Below are 21,509 nucleotides of genomic sequence, written 5' to 3' on the forward strand. Positions count from 1 at the left end.
GTTCTAGTTCAGTTCTAGTTCAGTTCTAGTTCAGTTCTAGTTCAGTTCTAGTTCAGTTCTAGTTCAGTTCTAGTTCAGTTCTAGTTCAGTTCTAGTTCAGTTCTAGTTCAGTTCTAGTTCAGTTCTAGTTCAGTTCTAGTTCAGTTCTAGTTCAGTTCTAGTTCAGTTCTAGTTCAGTTCTAGTTCAGTTCTAGTTCATTTCTAGTTCAGTTCTAGTTCAGTTCTAGTTCAGTTCTAGTTCTAGTTCAGTTCTAGTTCAGTTCTAGTTCAGTTCTAGTTCAGTTCTAGTTCAATTCTAGTTCAGTTCTAGTTCAGTTCTAGTTCAGTTCTAGTTCAGTTCTAGTTCAATTCTAGTTCAGTTCTAGTTCAGTTCTAGTTCAGTTCTAGTTCAGTCAGTTCTAGTTCAGTTCTAGTTCAGTTCTAGTTCAGTTCTAGTTCAGTTCTAGTTCAGTTCTAGTTCAGTTCTAGTTCAGTTCTAGTTCAGTTCTAGTTCAGTTCTAGTTCAGTTCTAGTTCAGTTCTAGTTCAGTTCTAGTTCAGTTCTAGTTCAGTTCTAGTTCAGTTCTAGTTCAGTTCTAGTTCAGTTCTAGTTCAGTTCTAGTAGCTTAACTAGAATAGAACTAGTATTTTAACATAAATTTTAATAAATGATTACAAATGGTGGCGTATTATAAATATTTAATATTCCTTGTCATACTACTCATACGCCGCATAAACTGTTATTCATTCTGTATTGTTATTACTTTATAGATTTCTAAACTTCTTTACAAATAACACATTTCAATTATTATTATTGCCTACAACCACTTGTCTTTTGTGTTTTTCCTTGTCAAATTTTAAATATTTATTGTAATTTTTTTTAATGAAAATATAAAATCTTAATCTGGCATTTAGACATGTTAATCGAACAACAGTCAAAGTTTTCAATTCTCTTATTTTCTTCTTCTATTTTCCCATTATTGTCTAAAATTTTGAGACGACAATTTAAAGAAGAAAAAACTTTATTTAACAAACCGTAAAAAGGATGTTAAACAGCAACACGACTTCCTTAAAAGACACCTTTTTAATTTGTTACAAGTAGATATTTTTTATGTAAATCTGTAACAAACAAAGGCCTTTTGGCAATAAAATAAAATAAAATAATATTCCCCTTAGACGTCTCTAACTGCGAAGACTGCCTGTATGTTGTATGTGAGACAGACTGACAGTATTGAATTCCAAAGGAAGAGAAATGAAAGCTAGACAATTGGTAGGAGGATAAAATTTTGCTGGTATAGTGGTTTATTCACCGCGTTGTCGTAACAAGCAAAAAAATCAGAGAAAAAATATGGCGACTCATTCTTTGCAATGCATTGCAATGGTAGGTTTTTTAGGGAAAGTTTAAATTTCAATTTTAGTTATATTAAATTTTAGTTCATAATAAGTTTTTTTTATTCAATTTCTTCATTTTTAATATGTCTGATTTATGTGTTTGAATTTGTATTCAATTTGTGTGATTAACTTTGTGGCAAAAATTCGATAAAAACATACAGTGATGGGAATAATAAATGTCGTATTCTGTTTAAAATGTGTCTAAATTTATAAAACATCGTTAAACATATAAGTAGAATATCGCTCTATAATTTGCCCATCACAGTTTCCTTACATTCCCCAGTTCCTTAAGTACTGAAATATGAATATATATATGTATATTTTGCTTAATGTTTTAATATAATCTTAAATTATGTGTTTTCTTCATTTGGGAAATAAAACACCTCACATTCAAACATAAATAATTTAATGTTTAGCATGGATGACTAGAATGATAATGGTTTTATTATTAAGACTGGCATAACATAAAATCGCATAGAAATGCCAAGGGGATTTTTCCACATTTATTTGTATATTTTTGAAAACTCTTTAGTTTTCTATACTCAACTCATAAGCCTGAAAAAAAACTGAAAAAAGAAATTACATTCATAATAAAATAGGTGAAAATATTTAAACAATGCATTCAAAACAACAAACCCCGATGAGAAGAATAACGATGATGACGATTTTACACACAGAAACGCGTGCAATTAAGCAATTGTTGTCACAAAAGGAATGTTACCAGAACATATACAGTCATTTAAATGTGCCTGATGTTTTACAAAACGTTAAGGGTAAATATTCGCATTTTTGCATGTAAATGTGGCATAAATTTAAAGGAGTAGTATTTTAAACTTTTTAAAAACGAAATATTATGGCAATTTTAACTTTTTCAGTTTAGTTCTAGTTCAGTTCTAGTTAAGTTCTAGTTCAGTTCTAGTTGTTCTAGTCGTTCTAGTTCAGTTCTAGTTCAGTTCTAGTTCAGTTCTAGTTCAGTTAGTTCTAGGTTCAGTTCTAGTTCAGTTCTGTTCAGTTCAGTTCTTTCAGTTCAGTGTCTAGTTCAGTTCTAGTTCAGTTCTAGTTCAGTTCTAGTTCAGTTCTAGTTCAGTTCTAGTTCAGTTCTAGTTCAGTTCTAGTCAGTTCTAGTGCAGTTCTAGTTCAGTTCTAGTTCAGTTCTAGTTCAGTTCTAGTAGTTCTAGTTCAGTTCTAGTTTCAGTTCTAGTTCAGTTCTAGTTCAGCTCTAGTTCAGTTCTAGTTCAGTTCTAGTTCAGTTCTAGTTCAGTTCTAGTCAGTTCTAGTATTCAGTTCTAGTTCAGTTCTAGTTCAGTTCTAGTTCAGCTCTAGTTCAGTTCTAGTTCAGTTCTAGTTTCAGTTCTAGTTTCAGTTCTAGTTCAGTCTAGTTCAGTTCTCGTTCAGTTCTAGTTCAGTTCTAGTTCAGTTCTAGTTCAGTTCTAGTTCAGTTCTAGTTCAGTTCTAGTTCAGTCTAGTCAGTTCTAGTTCAGTTCTAGTTCAGTTCAGTTCTAGTTCAGTTCTAGTTCAGTTCTAGTTCAGTTCTAGTTCAGTTCTAGTTCAGTTCTAGTTCAGTTCTAGTTCAGTTCTAGTTCAGTTCTAGTTCAGTTCTAGTTCAGTTCTAGTTCAGTTCTAGTTCAGTTCTAGTTCAGTTCTAGTTCAGTTCTAGTTCAGTTCTAGTTCAGTTCTAGTTCAGTTCTAGTTCAGTTCTAGTTCAGTTCTAGTTCAGTTCTTGTTCAGTTCTAGTTCAGTTCTAGTTCAGTTCTAGTTCAGTTCTAGTTCAGTTCTAGTTCAGTTATAGTTCAGTTCTAGTTCAGTTCTAGTTCAGTTCTAGTTCAGTTCTAGTTCAGTTCTAGTTCAGTTCAGTTCTAGTTCAGTTCTAGTTCAGTTCTAGTTCAGTTCAGTTCTAGTTCAGTTCTAGTTCAGTTCTAGTTCAGTTCTAGTTCAGTTCTAGTTCAGTTCTAGTTCAGTTCTAGTTCAGTTCTAGTTCAGTTCTAGTTCAGTTCTAGTTCAGTTCTAGTTCAGTTCTAGTTCAGTTCTAGTTCAGTTCTAGTTCAGTTCTAGTTCAGTTCTAGTTCAGTTCTAGTTCAGTTCTAGTTCAGTTCTAGTTCAGTTCTAGTTCAGTTCTAGTTCAGTTCTAGTTCAGTTCTAGTTCAGTTCTAGTTCAGTTCTAGTTCAGTTCTAGTTCAGTTCTAGTTCAGTTCTAGTTCAGTTCTAGTTCAGTTCTAGTTCAGTTCTAGTTCAGTTCTAGTTCAGTTCTAGTTCAGTTCTAGTTCAGTTCTAGTTCAGTTCTAGTTCAGTTCTAGTTCAGTTCTAGTTCAGTTCTAGTTCAGTTCTAGTTCAGTTCTAGTTCAGTTCTAGTTTAAAATTCCGAGAATGGTCCCTAATTTATTGTTAACATTCTATTAGATCTCTGATCCAAAGCGCATCTATAGCATTTTCTTCATTAAAGCATCAACATGAAAACGATTTTGTTGTTTATGTTGTCGCTGTTGATGTTGCCGATGTTGCACACGCTATTGTTGTCCTTGTTTTGGTTGATGACGACGTGAACGACACTGAATGCTGTGAGATGTTGAAAGGAAAAGTAAGGGAGTGCAAAACATCAGATGGAAAAAAAATTAAGAAAGAACCACTTAAGGGTTCTTAACTTAATTATGAAATGAATAAAAGCATTTAAGGGAATATCAACAGACGACGGTGAATATTAAAACACATGCAATAACAACTCAAATAAATACACAAAAAAAAACTTGATAAAAGAAAAGAGAAAGGAAACATTCTTGCCCCCTTTGAAATTGCAAATTCCAAAGCGTCTACCTTTCATAATTTCTGTGGACAATTTTTGAAGTTTTAATTAATATTTTTCAGGTTTTTCTTTTATTTCTACTTAAATTTATTAAATGTTCTCATGACAATGATTCTTTTGATTCTTTTTTCTGAAGTGTCATAATATTTTAATCTAAAGACAGTATAATGATATATTTTTGAAAAACTTACCAAATGTTACACCATTAGTTTGTTTTTCTTTATCCTTTTCCTTGTCCTTATCCATTTTTTCGCCGCCCAACGGCTCGAGTTCTATGCCATCCATTGTGGCCACTTTGTAGTCTCGTTTTGACATGTTGCCACAACAAAAACCGCAACATAACATTTGACCAATTTTGAAACCAATTTTTCTATTTAACTAAATGTACGACACAAGAGACTTGTAGGTATGTTGATGTGGAGGAGTACAGGAGTAGAGTAGTAAGTATTAAGTATCTGTGGTATGTTGAGTTTAGATTTTAGACTAGTGTTGCAATTAGGTGTGTTGTTTACTGGTATAACTAATGCTACTTTAATGACAGTGGATTTTGGTGTTGAATTTTGATAAAATTTTAAAATTTCTTTTTGGGTTTTAGTTGTTTTTGTTAAATATTCTACTAAAAAAGTTTAGACTAGAACTAGAGGTGTAAATGATATTTGTTGTAAAGTGGGATAAAAGGTGCAAAATTGGTCCAATATCTGAAAAGAAAAAATAAGTTAAAGAGAAATTAATTTTATTACTATTTAATGTGTTTTAATTTATAATTGTCTAACTTATCTAAATTTTAACTATTTTTAAATAAATTTCATGCGACACGCATTACTTTTCCAACTTTATTTAGAGTAATATATCAAAGCGATTAATCATTTATTCATGTCTAATTTAACAAAGTTTGTAGCACAATTAGTTTATCTACAACCTTGAAGCAACTGATTTGTCACCTTGAAATAAAGGCAATAAAATTTGATGGATTATTTAAACCAAATGGGTTTAATTTTCCAAACCTATAACTGTTAAATAATTTCAACCAAAGACTTTTATAAAGACACTGAAACTAAATCTGACATGACATTAATCATGACTACTTAGTTCATTCGTTGTGGTTATATGTGACATTTGTAACCCAATACTGTAGTAAGAAAATTTTGAATAATTCAACTTCCTTTTTAAATAAATAAACCAAGTAAATGTCTAACATTGGGTTCTTTACCATCAAAGTGTTACAAACAAATTTGATATGTTTTCTTTCGACATTCAGGGTTTTGCGTAGAGCTGTTTAGATTTATTACAACTATAAACTGTAGTATTTTATAACAAGGTAATTTTATGTTATAATACAATAAAAATAAACACAACCTTAGTTAGTTGTATATGACTATTGGTAAATCTATTGTTTTCCTTTTTTTATCCAATTATGGACATTTTTATAACATCCGTTTTAATATTAAGTAGTGAAGTAAGTAAATAAACTTCTAGGAAGACTAGGAAAAAAGCACTACATGAAATAGTTTTTTGTTTGAAATAAAATATATAAAATGTTTGAAACTGTGATTAAGTACACATTTATTCTTTTAAAGCGTATAAAATTTCAAAAGAGTTCTATATATTTCTGTGCCGAATCTTATATTTATACACAGAGGGAAAAAACCGGTAGAAAGTACCGAAATTGATACAATCCGTTGTCAAAAATGAACTTATCACGTTTGTTAACATTAAGACAACGGATGTTTATAAAATTTAAATAACACCCATCATTTTGACAATCACCGTTGTCATTTTGACAATGCATCGTTGTCCTTGCAACAACACATTTGGACAACGCAACGTTCTTTTTGACACCATAGCGTTGTCACATAACACATCGTTTTCATTCGGAAAAGAAACCCTCCATATAAATAAATAAATATTATAAAAAAATTAATTTTTGTTGTTAGCCGCCATCAGTCGTAGATCGAATTAGCATTTATGATTTGACTACGTCATGTATTATTTATTATATTTTTTCTGATTTGATAACGTCGTGTGTTTTTGTTGTTAAATTGATAACTATCCGTTCATACTTTGACACGAATTTTAATGAAAAATTATAAACACTTTGGTGTCAATTTGGTTCCAAACGTATATAACTTTAAAACGGCTTTTTTCCCTTTGTGTGCCCTTTATCATAGTGTCATATCATATGCTAGATGAAAAAAGAAAAATTACCAGGAAGTCAGCTTTTATAGATTTTCATTCAATCAGAACGCTGCGTGTTTAATCCTATATTTCTAGGTTTAATATTAAAAAATATTCAAAAAGTATCAATTAAAGAACGAAAAAGTACCAAAAAGTTAACTATTATAAATTTTCATTCCATCAGGATCCTTCCTATTCGATAATTCAGAAAAAAAGTACCATTTGATGAAAGTAACAGATACTCCTCTTTTCAATTTTAATTCATGTTTAATTTTGCGTTCCATATTCAAAAAGTACAAAAAAAATAATCATTCCATTAGGATATATGTATATCGGATTATATGTTTCTAGCTTCAATATTGCATAAAAACAAATAAGTACCAGTTGAAGAACGAAAAAGTACCAAAAGAAACTTTCGTCCGATTTTCATTCATTCATGACCCTGAATATTTAATTTTATGTTTCTAGATTCAATATAATAAAAAATTCAAGAAGTACCAAAAAGTCCGCTTTTATAGGTTCTCATTTAGTCCGGGCTCTTCATGTTTAATTTCATGTTTCTAGGTTCAATATTATATAAAACTCAAAAAGTACCACTTAAAGGACGAAAAAGTACCAAAAATTCCTATTTTATAGGTTCTCTCTTATACTGGGCTCTACATGCCTAATTTTTTGTTTCAAGGTTCAATAGTATTAAAAATTCAGAAAGAACCTTTTGAAGAACGAAAAAGTACCAAAAAGTCCCATTTTACAGTTACTCATATACTCTGGGCTGTACACGAAGAAGTACATAACGAAAAAGTACCAAAAATAATAAAAAAAAAATAATGGTACCAGAGTTACAAATAACACCCAATTTGCATATTTAAATAGTTTATTTAGTATTTTTTAAAATTTTTACAAAATATCTCATTTTTAATGAAATTTTCAGAGGAAAGACAGACGGACATAGCTAAATCGACTCCGCTATATATAAGGACTCGGAATATACTTATGCACATACATACATACATACATACATACATATATGTATACTTTATAGGGTCAAAAAATTATATTTATATTGAGCTTTTTCAGGGATCGGATTATACGAGTTCAATATAAATTCAAGGGGTACAGCAAGACTCTGTTCTTTCTCCAACTCTATGTCTTATTCTTTCTTTTCATACCTTTCTAAATGACCTTCTATGTCAAACTTCAAACCCTACCAACTCTTTTTCAGATGACAGATGACATTTGCCATTATAGACCAAGCCCCTTGTAGATTGAGGGTAATGAGGCAAAACATGAATAACTCGCCTAATCCAAATCTAGTAGCAAACTTTGAATGGAGCCGTTCTAATAGAGTTAGTTGAGGAACTTAACCTCTTAACACACATATGTGCGACAGATCGTGTTGCTTCATCAATATTCATGTGTGATGGAAATATTAAGGAATCAGATGCTCGATTTGTCACAATATTAAATACTGTTAGATAAATTTAAAATGAAACAATCCTGGATCTATAACTGAGAATAATAAATACAGTATTGGAATATTCCAAATTTCCACTTAAGTTGAACCTTATTATAGCCCATTTTACCCTAAAATAGAAATACGTGTATAACATATTTTAATTTCCTTACCACAGAGGTAAATATTTAGTCAAACATCAAAAATAAACAATAATATAAAGAAAATGATTCAATTACTATGTAAATTTTGTGGTTTATTAATTTCGGCATAATGTTGTACAATTTATATTATACACAAAGTAAGTATAAGTGTTTTTAATAACCTTGAATGGCAAACAAATTTAAAATTACCTCATTTTATATTTGGTCAAATGCCACCAAAAGAAACAATTAATTGCCCTAAGTTGGCCATATTTATTTACAATGACAAATATGTAATTCATTTTTTTATAGAAGAAAGTATGATATTTTATTTGTTTTGTTTTCTATTTTTCAAACAAACATTTGTAGACACTCTTGAGTTGCAATAAAAATGCATTATAATGTTTTTACCATTTTACAAAAATTCATCCTTTTGAATAACCTTTGTAGACAACTTGAGTGTATAAGGTAAGGTAAAAACAATAAATAAGTTTTTTATGTTTTTCCTTGTTAAGTTTTTAAAAAATAAAAAGGTCTAATGGGGCCACTTCTATATAAATACAATTGCAAGAACTTTTTGATTTCTTTTTTCACCACAGTTAAAGAATTGTATGTTTGTTTTTGAATCAATACTTGTTTTAACAAACCACGTGAAAAGTCAAAAGCAAGTCAACCAAAACCTACAAACTTACCAAGCTGGCCAACCAAAGAATCCACCATCCTATTAATCGTCTACACTTTTAGAGTCTTTCTTCAATTCTTTATTATAATGGCCACTTGAGATCTTTTTGAAAAGCTAACAGCATCATCAGCTACCTTATACATTTGTAATTTCTTATTCCCATTTTTTTATTTTTTGCTCTTCCTACCAGGTCCTTTGGCTCTTTTATTGCAAAAATGTCTATAAAGTTTTCTTTTGTTTTAAGTTGTGTTTTTATAACCACCAACAAAAATGATGGTGGGGGGTGGTATATTAATTTTGTTATGCCGTTTGTTATACATGAAAATATTGGTTGGTAGGTCCTTATTAGTAGGTAGGTCCTTATTAGATTCTAAGACCATCAAGTAAGGCCTGGGGTCAGCCTGAGGAAATCATGAGCGCCCGAACGGAAAAAGCGAATGGCTGAAAAGTATTGGAATGAAATTTGACTTGAGCGAGTTCTGTAAGAACTACCATCACTACACCAAGTTTCATGAGGATCGGCTCATAAATGACTTTAAAATAAATCGTTCATATCTGCTTTTTGTATAGACCGATTTTTCTGATTTTCTCGAAAGGAAGTCTGATAGAATTATTGATGATTTTGAGCACAAGGATATTTGGGGTTCTTAGAAAATTTGTTTGAACACATATACAGACAGACAAGAATGTCGAAGTGCTTTACGTGAGTACCTGGCGTGTAGCCCTATCTCACGGTGGTACTTTTTCAACCACTGGGTGAGTAAAAAGTAAACAACTCACCACTGCCCCTTTGTGTATCTTACACGCAGGTCGCAATTTTTTACATGGATAAAGCCGGTCCATGTACAAGCACTTTGCTCGAGTACTTGAGCAACCACGCAGATGGGATGGCCTCTGTTGATTCGGCAACAGCACCTAGAGACGTAACCGGTAGACCGAAGTACGAATCCATCTTTGTTCTTACTCACAGTGGCACGATGTGGTAATTCTGATATGAACAGAGTTTACTCTGAACATATCTGTACAAGGAAGGAAAATTCAAAGGTATCACTTGTATATGATACCTTTTATCCATCATCATTCAACCCAGCACACTTCTCATTTATCCGACACATTCATAAGAGAAAAACATACGACACACTCATTTATATATACGGGTGGAGTGAGGCCCGCATACCTCTACATTCATCCCGTATCATATACAATTGACACCAACCCATTTCCAACGCTTAGTCCCACAGCGGCTCCTCTGTGGGGTATCTGTTGCTTCGGCAACAGCACCGAACTTATCCCGAAATATTGACTTTACCTTACATCAGTCTTTTAACCGCAACTCACTCTTCCCGCGAATTTGGGTTTTAACCACAACCACTACGTGGATCCCGAAGGAACCTCAACCAACTGACCAGACAGGACCAGTACCAGATTATGTGGTTCTCTGGTTAGACCTCTTTCCAGTTTATGTAAGGACTAAGCCAGGCAGTAAACTGTAAACACCAATTTATAGTCCCGGCCGACTAGAGGTATTGGTAGCACCTATCTACCCCCGGATTGCAATATACCAAGATGGGATCTATCATCAAGGATAACATGTCCGGGGCGGCATACAGACAGACAAATGCTATCTATCAGGAACCAGAATAAAATCGCAAATTTACATTGTGGAAAATATAAACGTAATGAGAAACAAACAACAACAACGCCAAACGAAACAAACAACAAAAATATGTACGGAAAACAATGAAACTAACACACAACTAAACATACTTTTTTCCAATAAGCAATGTGTTGTTGCTTTTCTTTCAAAGCATGAACAAATTTTTATTTTTTGACGAAATTTTCAGAGGTTGTCTCGGATTTTTGCTCACATCTCTGTTATTTATTCACCTATTTTGCTAATTTTCAATAGGACAGACAGACAGACAGGATGGACAGACAGTCGGACATAGCTATCTATAAGGTATCGGAAAATCATATTGTACAAATTACAAACGGAACGACAAACGTATATACATAGTTATACCCCTCTGATGAATGTGAAGTGTATACAAAGTTACAAAACTGTCTTCTTATAAATTGTCATTCAATCAGGATTGCGTATGTTTAGTTTCATGCTCCTAGGTTCAATATTACAGAAAATTATTAAATAGTTTCTCATTTAGTCAAGACTCTTCATGTTAAAATTTAAGTTTCTAGATTCAATATTAAAGAAAATTGAAAAAAGTATAATTTTAAGAACAAAAATCGACCTAAATGTTCTCTCTTGTATTAGTTTTATGTGTTTTAGTTTCACATTAAGGAAAATTCACAAGGTACCATTTGAAGAACGAAAAAGTACCAAAAAAAAGTTCCATCTTATAGTTTCTTTGACCTTTGATTTTACATTTTATGTTTCTAGGTTCAATATTATAGAAACTTTCAAAAATAGCTGCACATGTTCACATAAATTCATTTCAGCGAGTTCACTGTAACGTATAATCATTAAAATATATCAACAAAATATAACAAATTTTCATACGCTCCACTGTCCCAATGCTTAACAATAGATAGAATAACCTATATTTCTTAAATTGCAAAAATAATCTTTTACACAGTGTTTTCTTAGCAATTGTAAAACTTTTATTGAATCTAGAGAAACATATTTTTTTACACAACTTTTTAAGTATTCAAATGGATCATGTTTTGTATTTGTGCTTAAAACATAAATGTAGTTTTCAATAAGATTACTACTGACAAAAGCGTAAAAAAAACAGCAAATTTTCTTATTTTATTTTAACAAAGCAAAAGCAAAGCGACCCAGTTCTATATAGAAAAAAATCCATAAAAAGAACATTATTTACTTTGATTTGTAAGAAAAAGGAATTCTTTTTAACAAATAGAAATTTCCTGTAATCAAAAGGAATGCAAATGAATGCATTTTACACAGAGTCTAGATAAATGTAAAAGCATTGCATATTTACATAAAGGTATTTGAGTATGTGTGTATATTTGCAGGTGTATGTTAATATGTTAATGTACTCACTACATTTTAATAATAGACGTTTTTTGTGTGAAATAAGAAGAAATGTAAAACGAAAAATTAAAGACTCCTTATTTTCTTGTTTTTTTTTCTTACATTTTTACTGGCTGCTTAAATGCATTTATATACATGTGTATGCATGTTCGTTCTATTTTATTTTATGAAGAACTTTATGAAGTCAACTTCATCTAATTACACTTTGTGTTAAAGGCATCATTTATAAATCTTTAAAGTGAAGATGTCCTTTTTGTAAAACACAAATTACACAAAAAGGAGCAGGTTAAAAAAGTGGTGTTTTTTTTTTATTTCTTCCCACTTCTTGTAGTAGACTTTTTTGCTTATAAGTGGAGTTTCATGAGAAATTATGGTAAATTTAAATTTTAATTGGTTTGTTAAAGCTTGTTGTTAAAATCTAAAAGTTTAGCTTAAAGAAGAGAATAACTTTTCAAACCTATTTACTTATTATAATAGTTTTACCAACCAAAGTTATCAAAGGTTTCATAAAACTAAAATTAACTTTGTTAATGAAAGTTTTTGTAATGTACATAAAAAATTGAATTTAAAATTTTTGTTGACTCACAAAATAGTTGAATTAAATATACTTTTCAAAATATACATTGTCATGTTGTATGATGTTGGCCGAAATATACGTACATTTGTAGACTGGTCGATAGACTACAGACTATAGACTGGTCTATTGTTCAGACTATAGACTGGTTAGACAATAGATAGGCCATACTATAGACTGGTGTATTGACTAGACTATAGACTGGGCTATGAACAGACTATCGACTGGCATATGCAGGCTATAGACTGGTCTATGAGCTCACCAGACTATAGATTTGTCTATAGGCCAGACTATAGACTTGTCTATAGGCCAGACTATAGACTTGTCTATAGGCCAGACTATAGACTTGTCTATAGGCCAGACTATAGACTGATTTATAGGCTAGACTATAGACTGGTCTATAGGCCAGACTATAGACTGGTCTATAGGCCAGACTATAGACTGATTTATAGGCCAGACTATAGACTGGTCTATAGGCCAGACTATAGACTGATCTATAGGCCATACTATAGACTGGTGTTTTGGCTAGACTATAGACTGGGCTATGAACAGACTATCGACTGGTATATGCAGGCTATAGACTGGTCTACGAACAGACTATAGACTGGTCTATGAGTAGATTATGTACCGATCTATGAGCACACTATAGACCGGTCTACAGGCCAGACTACTGACTGGTATATATACCGGACTGTAGAGAAGTCTATAGGCCAGACTATAGACTGGTCTAAAGGCCGGACTATAGACTGATCTATAGGCCATACTATAGACCGGTCTACATGCCAGACTACAGACTGGTATATATACCGGACTGTAGAGAGGTCTATATGTCACACTATAGACTTATATATAAGAATGTTAGACTATAGACTTGTATAGATATCAGACTTTAGACTGGTCTATAGGCCATACTATAGACTGGAATATAGGCCAGAGTATAGACTGCTCTATAGGCCATACTATATACTATAGGCCATACTATAGACTGTCGTACTATGGACTGTTCTACAGGCCAAATTATAGACTGGTATATAGGCCAAACTATAGACAGGTATATAGGTCATTAAATATTGTTAAAATCTTAAAAGACCTAAAAAACATGAACGATTACACAGGCTAACAAATTTTTAATCCATAGACCAAGGTATACTCTTATAAAGGATTGAGTTGCGCTAAAGAAGGGAGAGGATGATTTATTTCAAAGTCGACAGTATCTCAGAAATTACGATAGCCCCAAAGTCTGAAACGATAGAGAAATTTTGAGTACACATTCGTATTAGAAAACTATACTGAGTTTTAAAATTTTTTAAATGTTTGTTGAACTGGGTTATTTATGAAACTCCCCCTACATATACAGGTAAAAGGTATTCAACTATAACCTGTAAAACAATAACAACAAGAAACTATAGGCAACAAAGGATGATGAAAATAAGAACTAACAGCAACAACAACAATATGAATATGAAAAGCATTTATGAAACACCATCATCGTCATCATCATCTGTTGGTAAATGAAATGAGCAACATGTAGAGCGGCCGTTGAACTGCACAAATGAATATGTACTATGTTCCAGGAGTAAGTGTTACTGTGTATATGTGTTTTTTATATACAAAAAAAAGGATACTTGATGGTATATGTGTTGATATGAAATTTATATTGTTGCAACTTCTGCTTCTACTTGAATACAATCTTATGTTGGTTGCTTTTGCTGATGCTGACGTTGCTGCTCGAGCAACAATAACAACAGCTTTTGATTTTCGTTCAAGTTGTTTTAAATGTTGTGCCTGTATTTATTCCTGTTTATTTTCTATTTGTTGTTTTTTCTATTTCTCATTGTTAATGCTGTGTTCTTATTTCGGCTTTTTTATTATTGCAACATTTTTATGCTTTTTTCATTCTAAGGAAACCAAAGTATTGACAGGAAAATGATGTGGTTGTAGTTGCTGCAGCTCCAGTAAAAGAAGCCCTGATTTCTATGAAAAACAATTTATTGTATTTTTAATAGGAGCAGGAGTTTTAAGTGGTGGTGGCATGTTAAATGTATTGTATTTTGTGGGTTTTGTTAATGTATTTTTGTTGCTCTTGTTGTTGGTTGTTTTCTTCATATTTGTTGCTGCAGTGTTGTTTGTTTATTTGCTGCTCTAAATGCCTGCAGCTTTTGTATGCATTCAATTTACTTGACGTGTGTGTTTGTTGAGTATTTCCTTAAACTTCCTTTTTTGCGTTGACGAGGACGTTGCTGTTATTATCGATGTTGTTATTCCTGATGATGGAATTGTTTAGGTATGATTTTATATTCGATTTAGAAGTGTATAAGTACTTATAAAATTGAGTTTGCTTTATTGATTGAATATGTTTTTTTTTCTTCAATTTTTGGAAATTCAACAGGATGAAATTTGACATAAATTACATTTTAAAAGATTATTTTTAATGGTTATTTACTGTTTATGAGCAGATTTAATTAAAGTTGTATTACGTAAAGGAAATTATACGCAAGCAATTTTATTTGTGAACAACAATTTTCCTTGAAGAATTTATTTAATATATAAATCGGCTAGGATGATGGAATTAACACAAATACGTTTTATTTTAATAAATTCATTTAAGAACGAGATTGTAATATTACTAAAAATGTATATAGTTAAAGTAAATACTGGTCATAATCGAGATTATAGACTGGTCTATAGACCAGACTAAAGACTGGTCTATAGTTCAGACTATAGCCTGGTCTATAGTCCAGACTAAAAACTGGTCTATAGTCCAGACTAAAGACTTGTCTATAGTCCAGACTAAAAACTAGTCTATAGTCCAGACTAAAGACTGGTCTATAGTCCAGACTATAGCCTAGTCTATAATCCAGACTATAGTCGAGTCTATAGTCCAGACTATAGCCGAGTCTATAGTCCAGACTATAGCCCAGTCTATAGTCCAGATTATAGCCTAGTCTATAGTCCAGACTAGTCTATAGTCTGGTCTACAGTCCAGACTATATACTGGTCTATAGTCCAAGTTATAGAATGGTCTATAGTCCAGTCTCTGGGTTCTATAGTCCTGATGATAGACTGCTCTATATGGTCTACAGTTCAGACTATAAACTGGTCTATAGTCCAGACTAAAGACTGGGGTACAGTCCAGACTATAGCCTTGTCTACAGTCCAGACTAAAAACTGGTCTATAGTGCAGACTATAGTCTAGTCTATAGTCCAGACTAGAGCCTAGTCTATAGTCCAGACTATAGCCTAGTCTACAGTCCAGATTATAGCCTAGTCTATAGTCCAGACTATAGCCTAGTCTATAGTCTGGTCTACAGTCCAGACTATATACTGGTCTACAGTCCAGACTATATACTGGTCTATAGTCCAGACTATATACTGGTCTATAGTCCAGGTTATAGAATGGTCTATAGTCCAGTCTCTGGGTTCTCTAGTCCTAATAATAGACTGCTCTATATGGTCTACAGTTCAGACTATAAACTGGTCTATAGTCCAGACTATAGCCTTGTCTACAGTCCAGACTACATACTGGTCTGTAGTCCAGGTTATAGAATGGTCTATAGTCCAGAATATCGATTAGTCTCTGGGTTCTATAATCCTGACTATAGACTGCACTATAGTCCAGATTATGCTATATTCTGAACTATAGTCCAGATATGTTATCAAAAAACACAAAAATACACTTAAAATAAAAAAATAAATATTAAACACTAACAACAAATTAAACTATAATAATTATATCACCTAAAAAACATAAGTATTTAAATTACATACAAAAAATGTTAATACTCACTCACATTAAATATTATGATTATTAAATTATTACACGCACAGTAATAAATATCCTTTTCAGTCACTCGCTCTCTCTTACTCCTCTTAAATCCGTTCCAGCGTTTATTATATAAAAATATATACACACGCACACCTCAGACAAATTCAATATATAAATTGGCGCGAGTCCTTGAAATTAAACCACCAAATATTGTATGAAGTATTAAACACACTGATGATGATGAAACTGACGACCACAATGTTGCCGTGCGAGAGGAGTTGTGTGGAAAAAAAAACTGTAAAATATTTAAAGGCTCCTTGGCTAGGTTGTTCTTTAAGAGCGCTGGTGGGTTTGTTGGGTATTGGTTTGGTTGATTTCTTTATGGTTACACTGAAATTGTTAATGAAAACAATTCTTAACTATTGATAATTATAATTATTAAATTTAATTTCAATTTTTTGTCTGGTTTTTATTGTTTCGTTTAGTTTTTCTATTAAATCATAACACGTCACAATTTATTTTTAGTATAATGTAGAAAATAATAAATTTTTTTATATGTCGTTATTTTATTAAGTTTTTATTTTGCCATATAAATGTGTATTGGTGTTAAATATGAGAAAAGGATTTAGGTTTTTTTCCTTTTATATTGTTATTTAAAAACACGATTTTAATAATATAGAATAGTATAATATGTGTGTATGTATGTATATAATAAAAAAGGGTTTCCAGAAAATCTTAGTTGTCAAAAGGCTGTCAAAGGGAATCCTGTACTTCCCAAGCAGTTGCCTTGTCCCTATAAAAAGTCCAAAGTTACAACATGTATTTGTTAGGTTTTTTTTCCAAAAAAAGTACATATACGTTTTCTTTTAGAGAAAACATTTTTCCTCGAGACTATATAAAAATTTTATAAAGAAAAATTAATGCGTAAGCGTGTAAAATAATATTTGGCTCATTTAAGCAGGATCTAACCCTACTAGCCTCATTCAAACATGATCAATTTGTAAAATGAAATCATGCTTTGAGTTCAAAATTCTTAAAACGCAAAGCACCGAACCCCATAATGGCTCCATATTTATATAGCCTTATATGTTTCTTAAATATATCCAAAGGCTTTTTACTATCACGCGGTATATAACATTACATTGGTCACTTTTATCAAAATACTCAGTTTTTGGAATACATTTTCCCCGCTTTAGGAATTACGGTATTTGTACATTGATAACGAGAAAACTAGTTATTTTAGAAAGATTTGGATCTATAGAAATCTAAAATTTTGTTCCCACTTCTTTATCCGTTCAAATTTTACATTAATTCATCCGTTCAAATTTTACATTAATTTTTGTATTTGTGATTTTAAAAAATCTCTATATTATGATTTTTTAAACTTTTTCTTAAATGGTGTTGTAATAATAGAACCGTTATATTAGATAAGTATTAAAGTTTAATATTTCCCTTATTAATCCTGATCCTGACAATTTTGACATTTAAAAAGTATTTTTTACAAATTTAAAAAAATTACGTATTCTACGGAGTTTTATCTTTAAAATATCTTTCGGCTCATTTGGATCTTAAATGCATTATTGAGATTTTTTTTAAATGTGATACCCGAATTGACCAACTTTGTAAAGCTACCCACTGGCAGAAATTTGGCCCACGATCATCTAAAACTGTCAGCTCCAACGATGTAAAATATGCAATAGTTCCAGAGATACCGAATAATTTCCAAAAGTAAACGTTTCTAAACCACTGTTCAGATTATTGTAAATAGAAAATTAAGTCCAAATTAAAAAAGTACGATTCCAATTCTTGGCATTCAATCCGTTATAAAAGTTTGCACTTAATATAAAAGGTATCCATCTGCCTTATTCATAACAATTTATCAAAGGTTTATTGAACAGTTTTGATAAATTGTCTTATAAACATGTGATAAATTGTCATGAATAAGGTCCTATATCTAGAACCAGAATAAACTATTTCGATATTTTTATTGTATATTTGAAATGTTTAGGTTTAAAAAGCTTCAATTTCTAAGTAGAATTTAAATATTCTATAATAATGGAAATAATTCTAAAAAAAATTAAATTTTTTATTATCGGAACATTTTAAGATTGAATTGAAATTCGTAACTAATTTCGGAATATTTGTAAAAGATAAAATAAACTTATTTACAATATAAATAAATTGTTTTTCTGCACACCCTTCATGACAACACATATAATACAACACGTACACATTTATAAAGCAAATATAAAAAAGGTGCAAAATTAGTTTTTTTTTTTTTTTTTTTTTTGTTTGATTTTATATACGAAGGCAAATTTTGTGTAGAGATTTTTATTTTATTTTCAAACACTCACAATAACTTTTTCTGTAGATGTAGATTAAAACTACGTAGAACTATTAGGTTTCCTTGGGCATAAACTTTTTAAACTTTAGTTTTTTGGGAAAACAGTAAACGCAATTTATGTTTAAAGGTGTTTATTTGTTTATTTAATTATTGTTGACTTTTGTTATAAATTTAATGCAATTAGCATGTATATTTCTTCTTGTTTTTTTATAAATTATTTAAATAGGCGCACACACTTTAAAGGACTGAATAAAAGTAAAGAAACACAGGATATGTATGATTTGTTTGTGGTTAAAGGTAAAATTTATTTAAATACACATAAAATGTTTATTTATATTATTTAAAATTCATGTTATAAAAATGTATTTGTTTAAACTTTTCTTTTTTTGGTAATTTAATATTCTTTTTTTTTTTTTTTCTTTTAGAACAAAAATAAAATTATTATTTTTTAAGTTATGAAAAATATAACAACCGTTTAGCACAAAGGATGTACTCTTTCTAAATATGCCTGAAAATATGCAATAGGATTTAACTACACGGAGAATACAGAAAATATGTACCAAATTGCTTAGTTGTGTTTTTCTTTCTCACTTTTAAAATCATAGCAACAAAAATCCTTAATATTCTAGAACTACTCTCGCGAATATGTATGTGTAAGAATTTCGCTTACAAAATAATAACATCAGCAACATAAAATTTTCAATTGCGACTCAATTATTCAAAACCTTCTCTCTTCTTATAACTCTTAAGGATATTTTTTAAAATCTCTTTTTTATAAAATATACCATAAATAAGTAAGCTCTCTGTCTGCTTTACTAGTTGTTCTCTCGTTCTTTGTAATCTCTGCTACAATAACCACCCAATTTTATTTACCTCCCCCCATCATCTCCATTAACATCATTTGCCACCCTGCATCCTTGTTGTTTTTACTGTGTTTCTTGTTTTTTGTTTTGAATACACTGTATTTTAGTTTGTTTGTTTTTTTTTCTAACCCAAAAATTTGTTTTTTTTTAGTTTTGTTTATCTATCATCATGTTTTGTATTTTTTTTTATTCATTTTTTTAGTAGAACATTATAAATTCACCCTCTCCTTCCACTTTTTGATTTTCAAAACCTTTCTTTCTTTGTTGACTTTTCATGTTATTTTCATGTAGGTTGCGAAAATCTTTTAAATGGTTTTAAATGTTTCTTGTTGTTTAGCTTTTTGGTTCTCTTAAAGTAAAGAAGGGTGAATTGTAGTTGAATTTTGAAAGCATGTTGATTTTTATGGGTTTCTTTAAAACCACTTGAAATAAAAATTTTAGAAAATACCCTATGTTTGCTGTCTTGAGTTTTCTCCGAACCTGTTTTGTTATTATTTAAATTTTGTTTTTTTATAATATTCTTAATTTCAACCCCTTTCGGTGTTATATTTTAGACAAAAAAGATCAAAAGTATAAATGATTTTTAAAAACAAATTATATTTGACAGGTACAATCTAAATGTTGATAAGGATAAAGAAACATATAAATATTAACGATAAGAATCGGACTAGTTTGATCAGATTTATTACAATTTCCGAAAATGTCTTCAAGATAGCAAAGAATTATTTTATTGTTTACTGTTGGTACTGACATCTAATTCTTATGAACCAGATGCAGTTAGTTAGTTAGTTAGTTAGTTAGTTAGTTAGTTAGTTAGTTAGTTAGTTAGTTAGTTAGTTAGTTGTTAGTTAGTTAGTTAGTTAGTTAGTTAGTTAGTTAGTTAGTTAGTTAGTTAGTTAGTTAGTTAGTTAGTTAGTTAGTTAGTTAGTTAGTTAGTTAGTTAGTAGTTAGTTAGTTAGTTAGTTAGTTAGTTAGTTAGTTAGTAGTTAGTTAGTTAGTTAGTAGTAGTTAGTTAGTTAGTTAGTTAGTTAGTTAGTTAGTTAGTTAGTTAGTTAGTTAGTTAGTTAGTTAGTTAGTTAGTTAGTTAGTTAGTTAGTTAGTTAGTTAGTTAGTTAGTTAGTTAGTTAGTTAGTTAGTTAGTTAGTTAGTTAGTTAGTTAGTTAGTTAGTTAGTTAGTTAGTTAGTTAGTTAGTTAGTTAGTTAGTTAGTTAGTTAGTTAGTTAGTTAGTTAGTTAGTTAGTTAGTTAGTTAGTTAGTTAGTTAGTTAGTTAGTTAGTTAGTTAGTTAGTTAGTTAGTTAGTTAGTTAGTTAGTTAGTTAGTTAGTTAGTTAGTAGTTAGTTAGTTAGTTAGTTAGTTAGTTAGTTAGTTAGTTAGTTAGTTAGTTAGTTAGTTAGTTAGTTAGTTAGTTAGTTAGTTAGTTAGTTAGTTAGTTAGTTAGTAGTTAGTTAGTTAGTTAGTTAGTAGTTAGTTAGTTAGTTAGTTAGTTAGTTAGTTAGTTAGTTAGTTAGTTAGTTAGTTAGTTAGTTAGTTAGTTAGTTAGTTAGTTAGTTAGTTAGTTAGTTAGTTAGTTAGTTAGTTAGTTAGTTAGTTAGTAGTTAGTTAGTTAGTTAGTTAGTTAGTTAGTTAGTTAGTTAGTTAGTTAGTTAGTTAGTTAGTTAGTTAGTTAGTAGTTAGTTAGTTAGTTAGTTAGTTAGTTAGTTAGTTAGTTAGTTAGTTAGTTAGTTAGTTAGTTAGTTAGTTAGTTAGTTAGTTAGTTAGTTAGTTAGTTAGTTAGTTAGTTAGTAGTTAGTTAGTTAGTTAGTTAGTTAGTTAGTTAGTTAGTTAGTTAGTTAGTTAGTTAGTTAGTTAGTTAGTTAGTTAGTTAGTTAGTTAGTTAGTTAGTTAGTAGTTAGTTAGTTAGTTAGTTAGTTAGTTAGTTAGTAGTTAGTTAGTTAGTTAGTTAGTTAGTTAGTTAGTTAGTTAGTAGTTAGTTAGTTAGTTAGTTAGTTAGTTAGTTAGTTAGTTAGTTAGTTAGTTAGTTAGTTAGTAGTTAGTTAGTTAGTTAGTTAGTTAGTAGTTAGTTAGTTAGTTAGTTAGTTAGTTAGTTAGTTAGTTAGTTAGTTAGTTAGTAGTTAGTTAGTTAGTTAGTTAGTTAGTTAGTTAGTTAGTTAGTTAGTTAGTTAGTTAGTTAGTTAGTTAGTTAGTTAGTTAGTTAGTTAGTTAGTTAGTTAGTTAGTTAGTTAGTTAGTTAGTTAGTAGTTAGTTAGTTAGTTAGTTAGTTAGTTAGTAGTTAGTTAGTTAGTTAGTTAGTAGTTAGTTAGTTAGTTAGTTAGTTAGTTAGTTATGTAA

General features: G+C 30.4%; 1 protein-coding gene across 6 annotated transcripts in view; it reads right to left on the reverse strand.

The window, feature by feature from the left end:
• LOC119599898 (endoplasmic reticulum aminopeptidase 2) overlaps nucleotides 1–19,671 on the reverse strand; it is a 77,744-nt gene extending 58,073 nt beyond the window's left edge. For 5 of the 6 annotated variants that reach the window (XM_037949832.1, XM_037949831.1, XM_037949828.1 and 2 more), the window contains exons 1-3: nucleotides 18,328–19,671; nucleotides 15,999–16,363; nucleotides 4,359–4,865 (exon numbers count right to left, since the gene is read on the reverse strand). In XM_037949832.1, the coding sequence (XP_037805760.1) occupies nucleotides 4,359–4,512 (154 nt within the window). In that variant the 5' untranslated portion in view covers nucleotides 4,513–4,865; nucleotides 15,999–16,363; nucleotides 18,328–19,671. Of the gene's footprint in view, nucleotides 1–4,358; nucleotides 4,866–15,994; nucleotides 16,364–18,327 lie in introns of all 6 variants that reach the window. The other variant, XM_037949829.1, reaches the window with a different exon arrangement.
• Between the last annotated feature and the right edge of the window lie 1,838 nt (nucleotides 19,672–21,509).

The sequence above is a fragment of the Lucilia sericata genome, unplaced genomic scaffold (genome assembly GCF_015586225.1).
Source record: "Lucilia sericata isolate MDLA Ls3-8-SP2 unplaced genomic scaffold, ASM1558622v1 Contig000096F_arrow, whole genome shotgun sequence".
Classification (NCBI taxonomy): Eukaryota; Metazoa; Arthropoda; class Insecta; order Diptera; family Calliphoridae; genus Lucilia; species Lucilia sericata.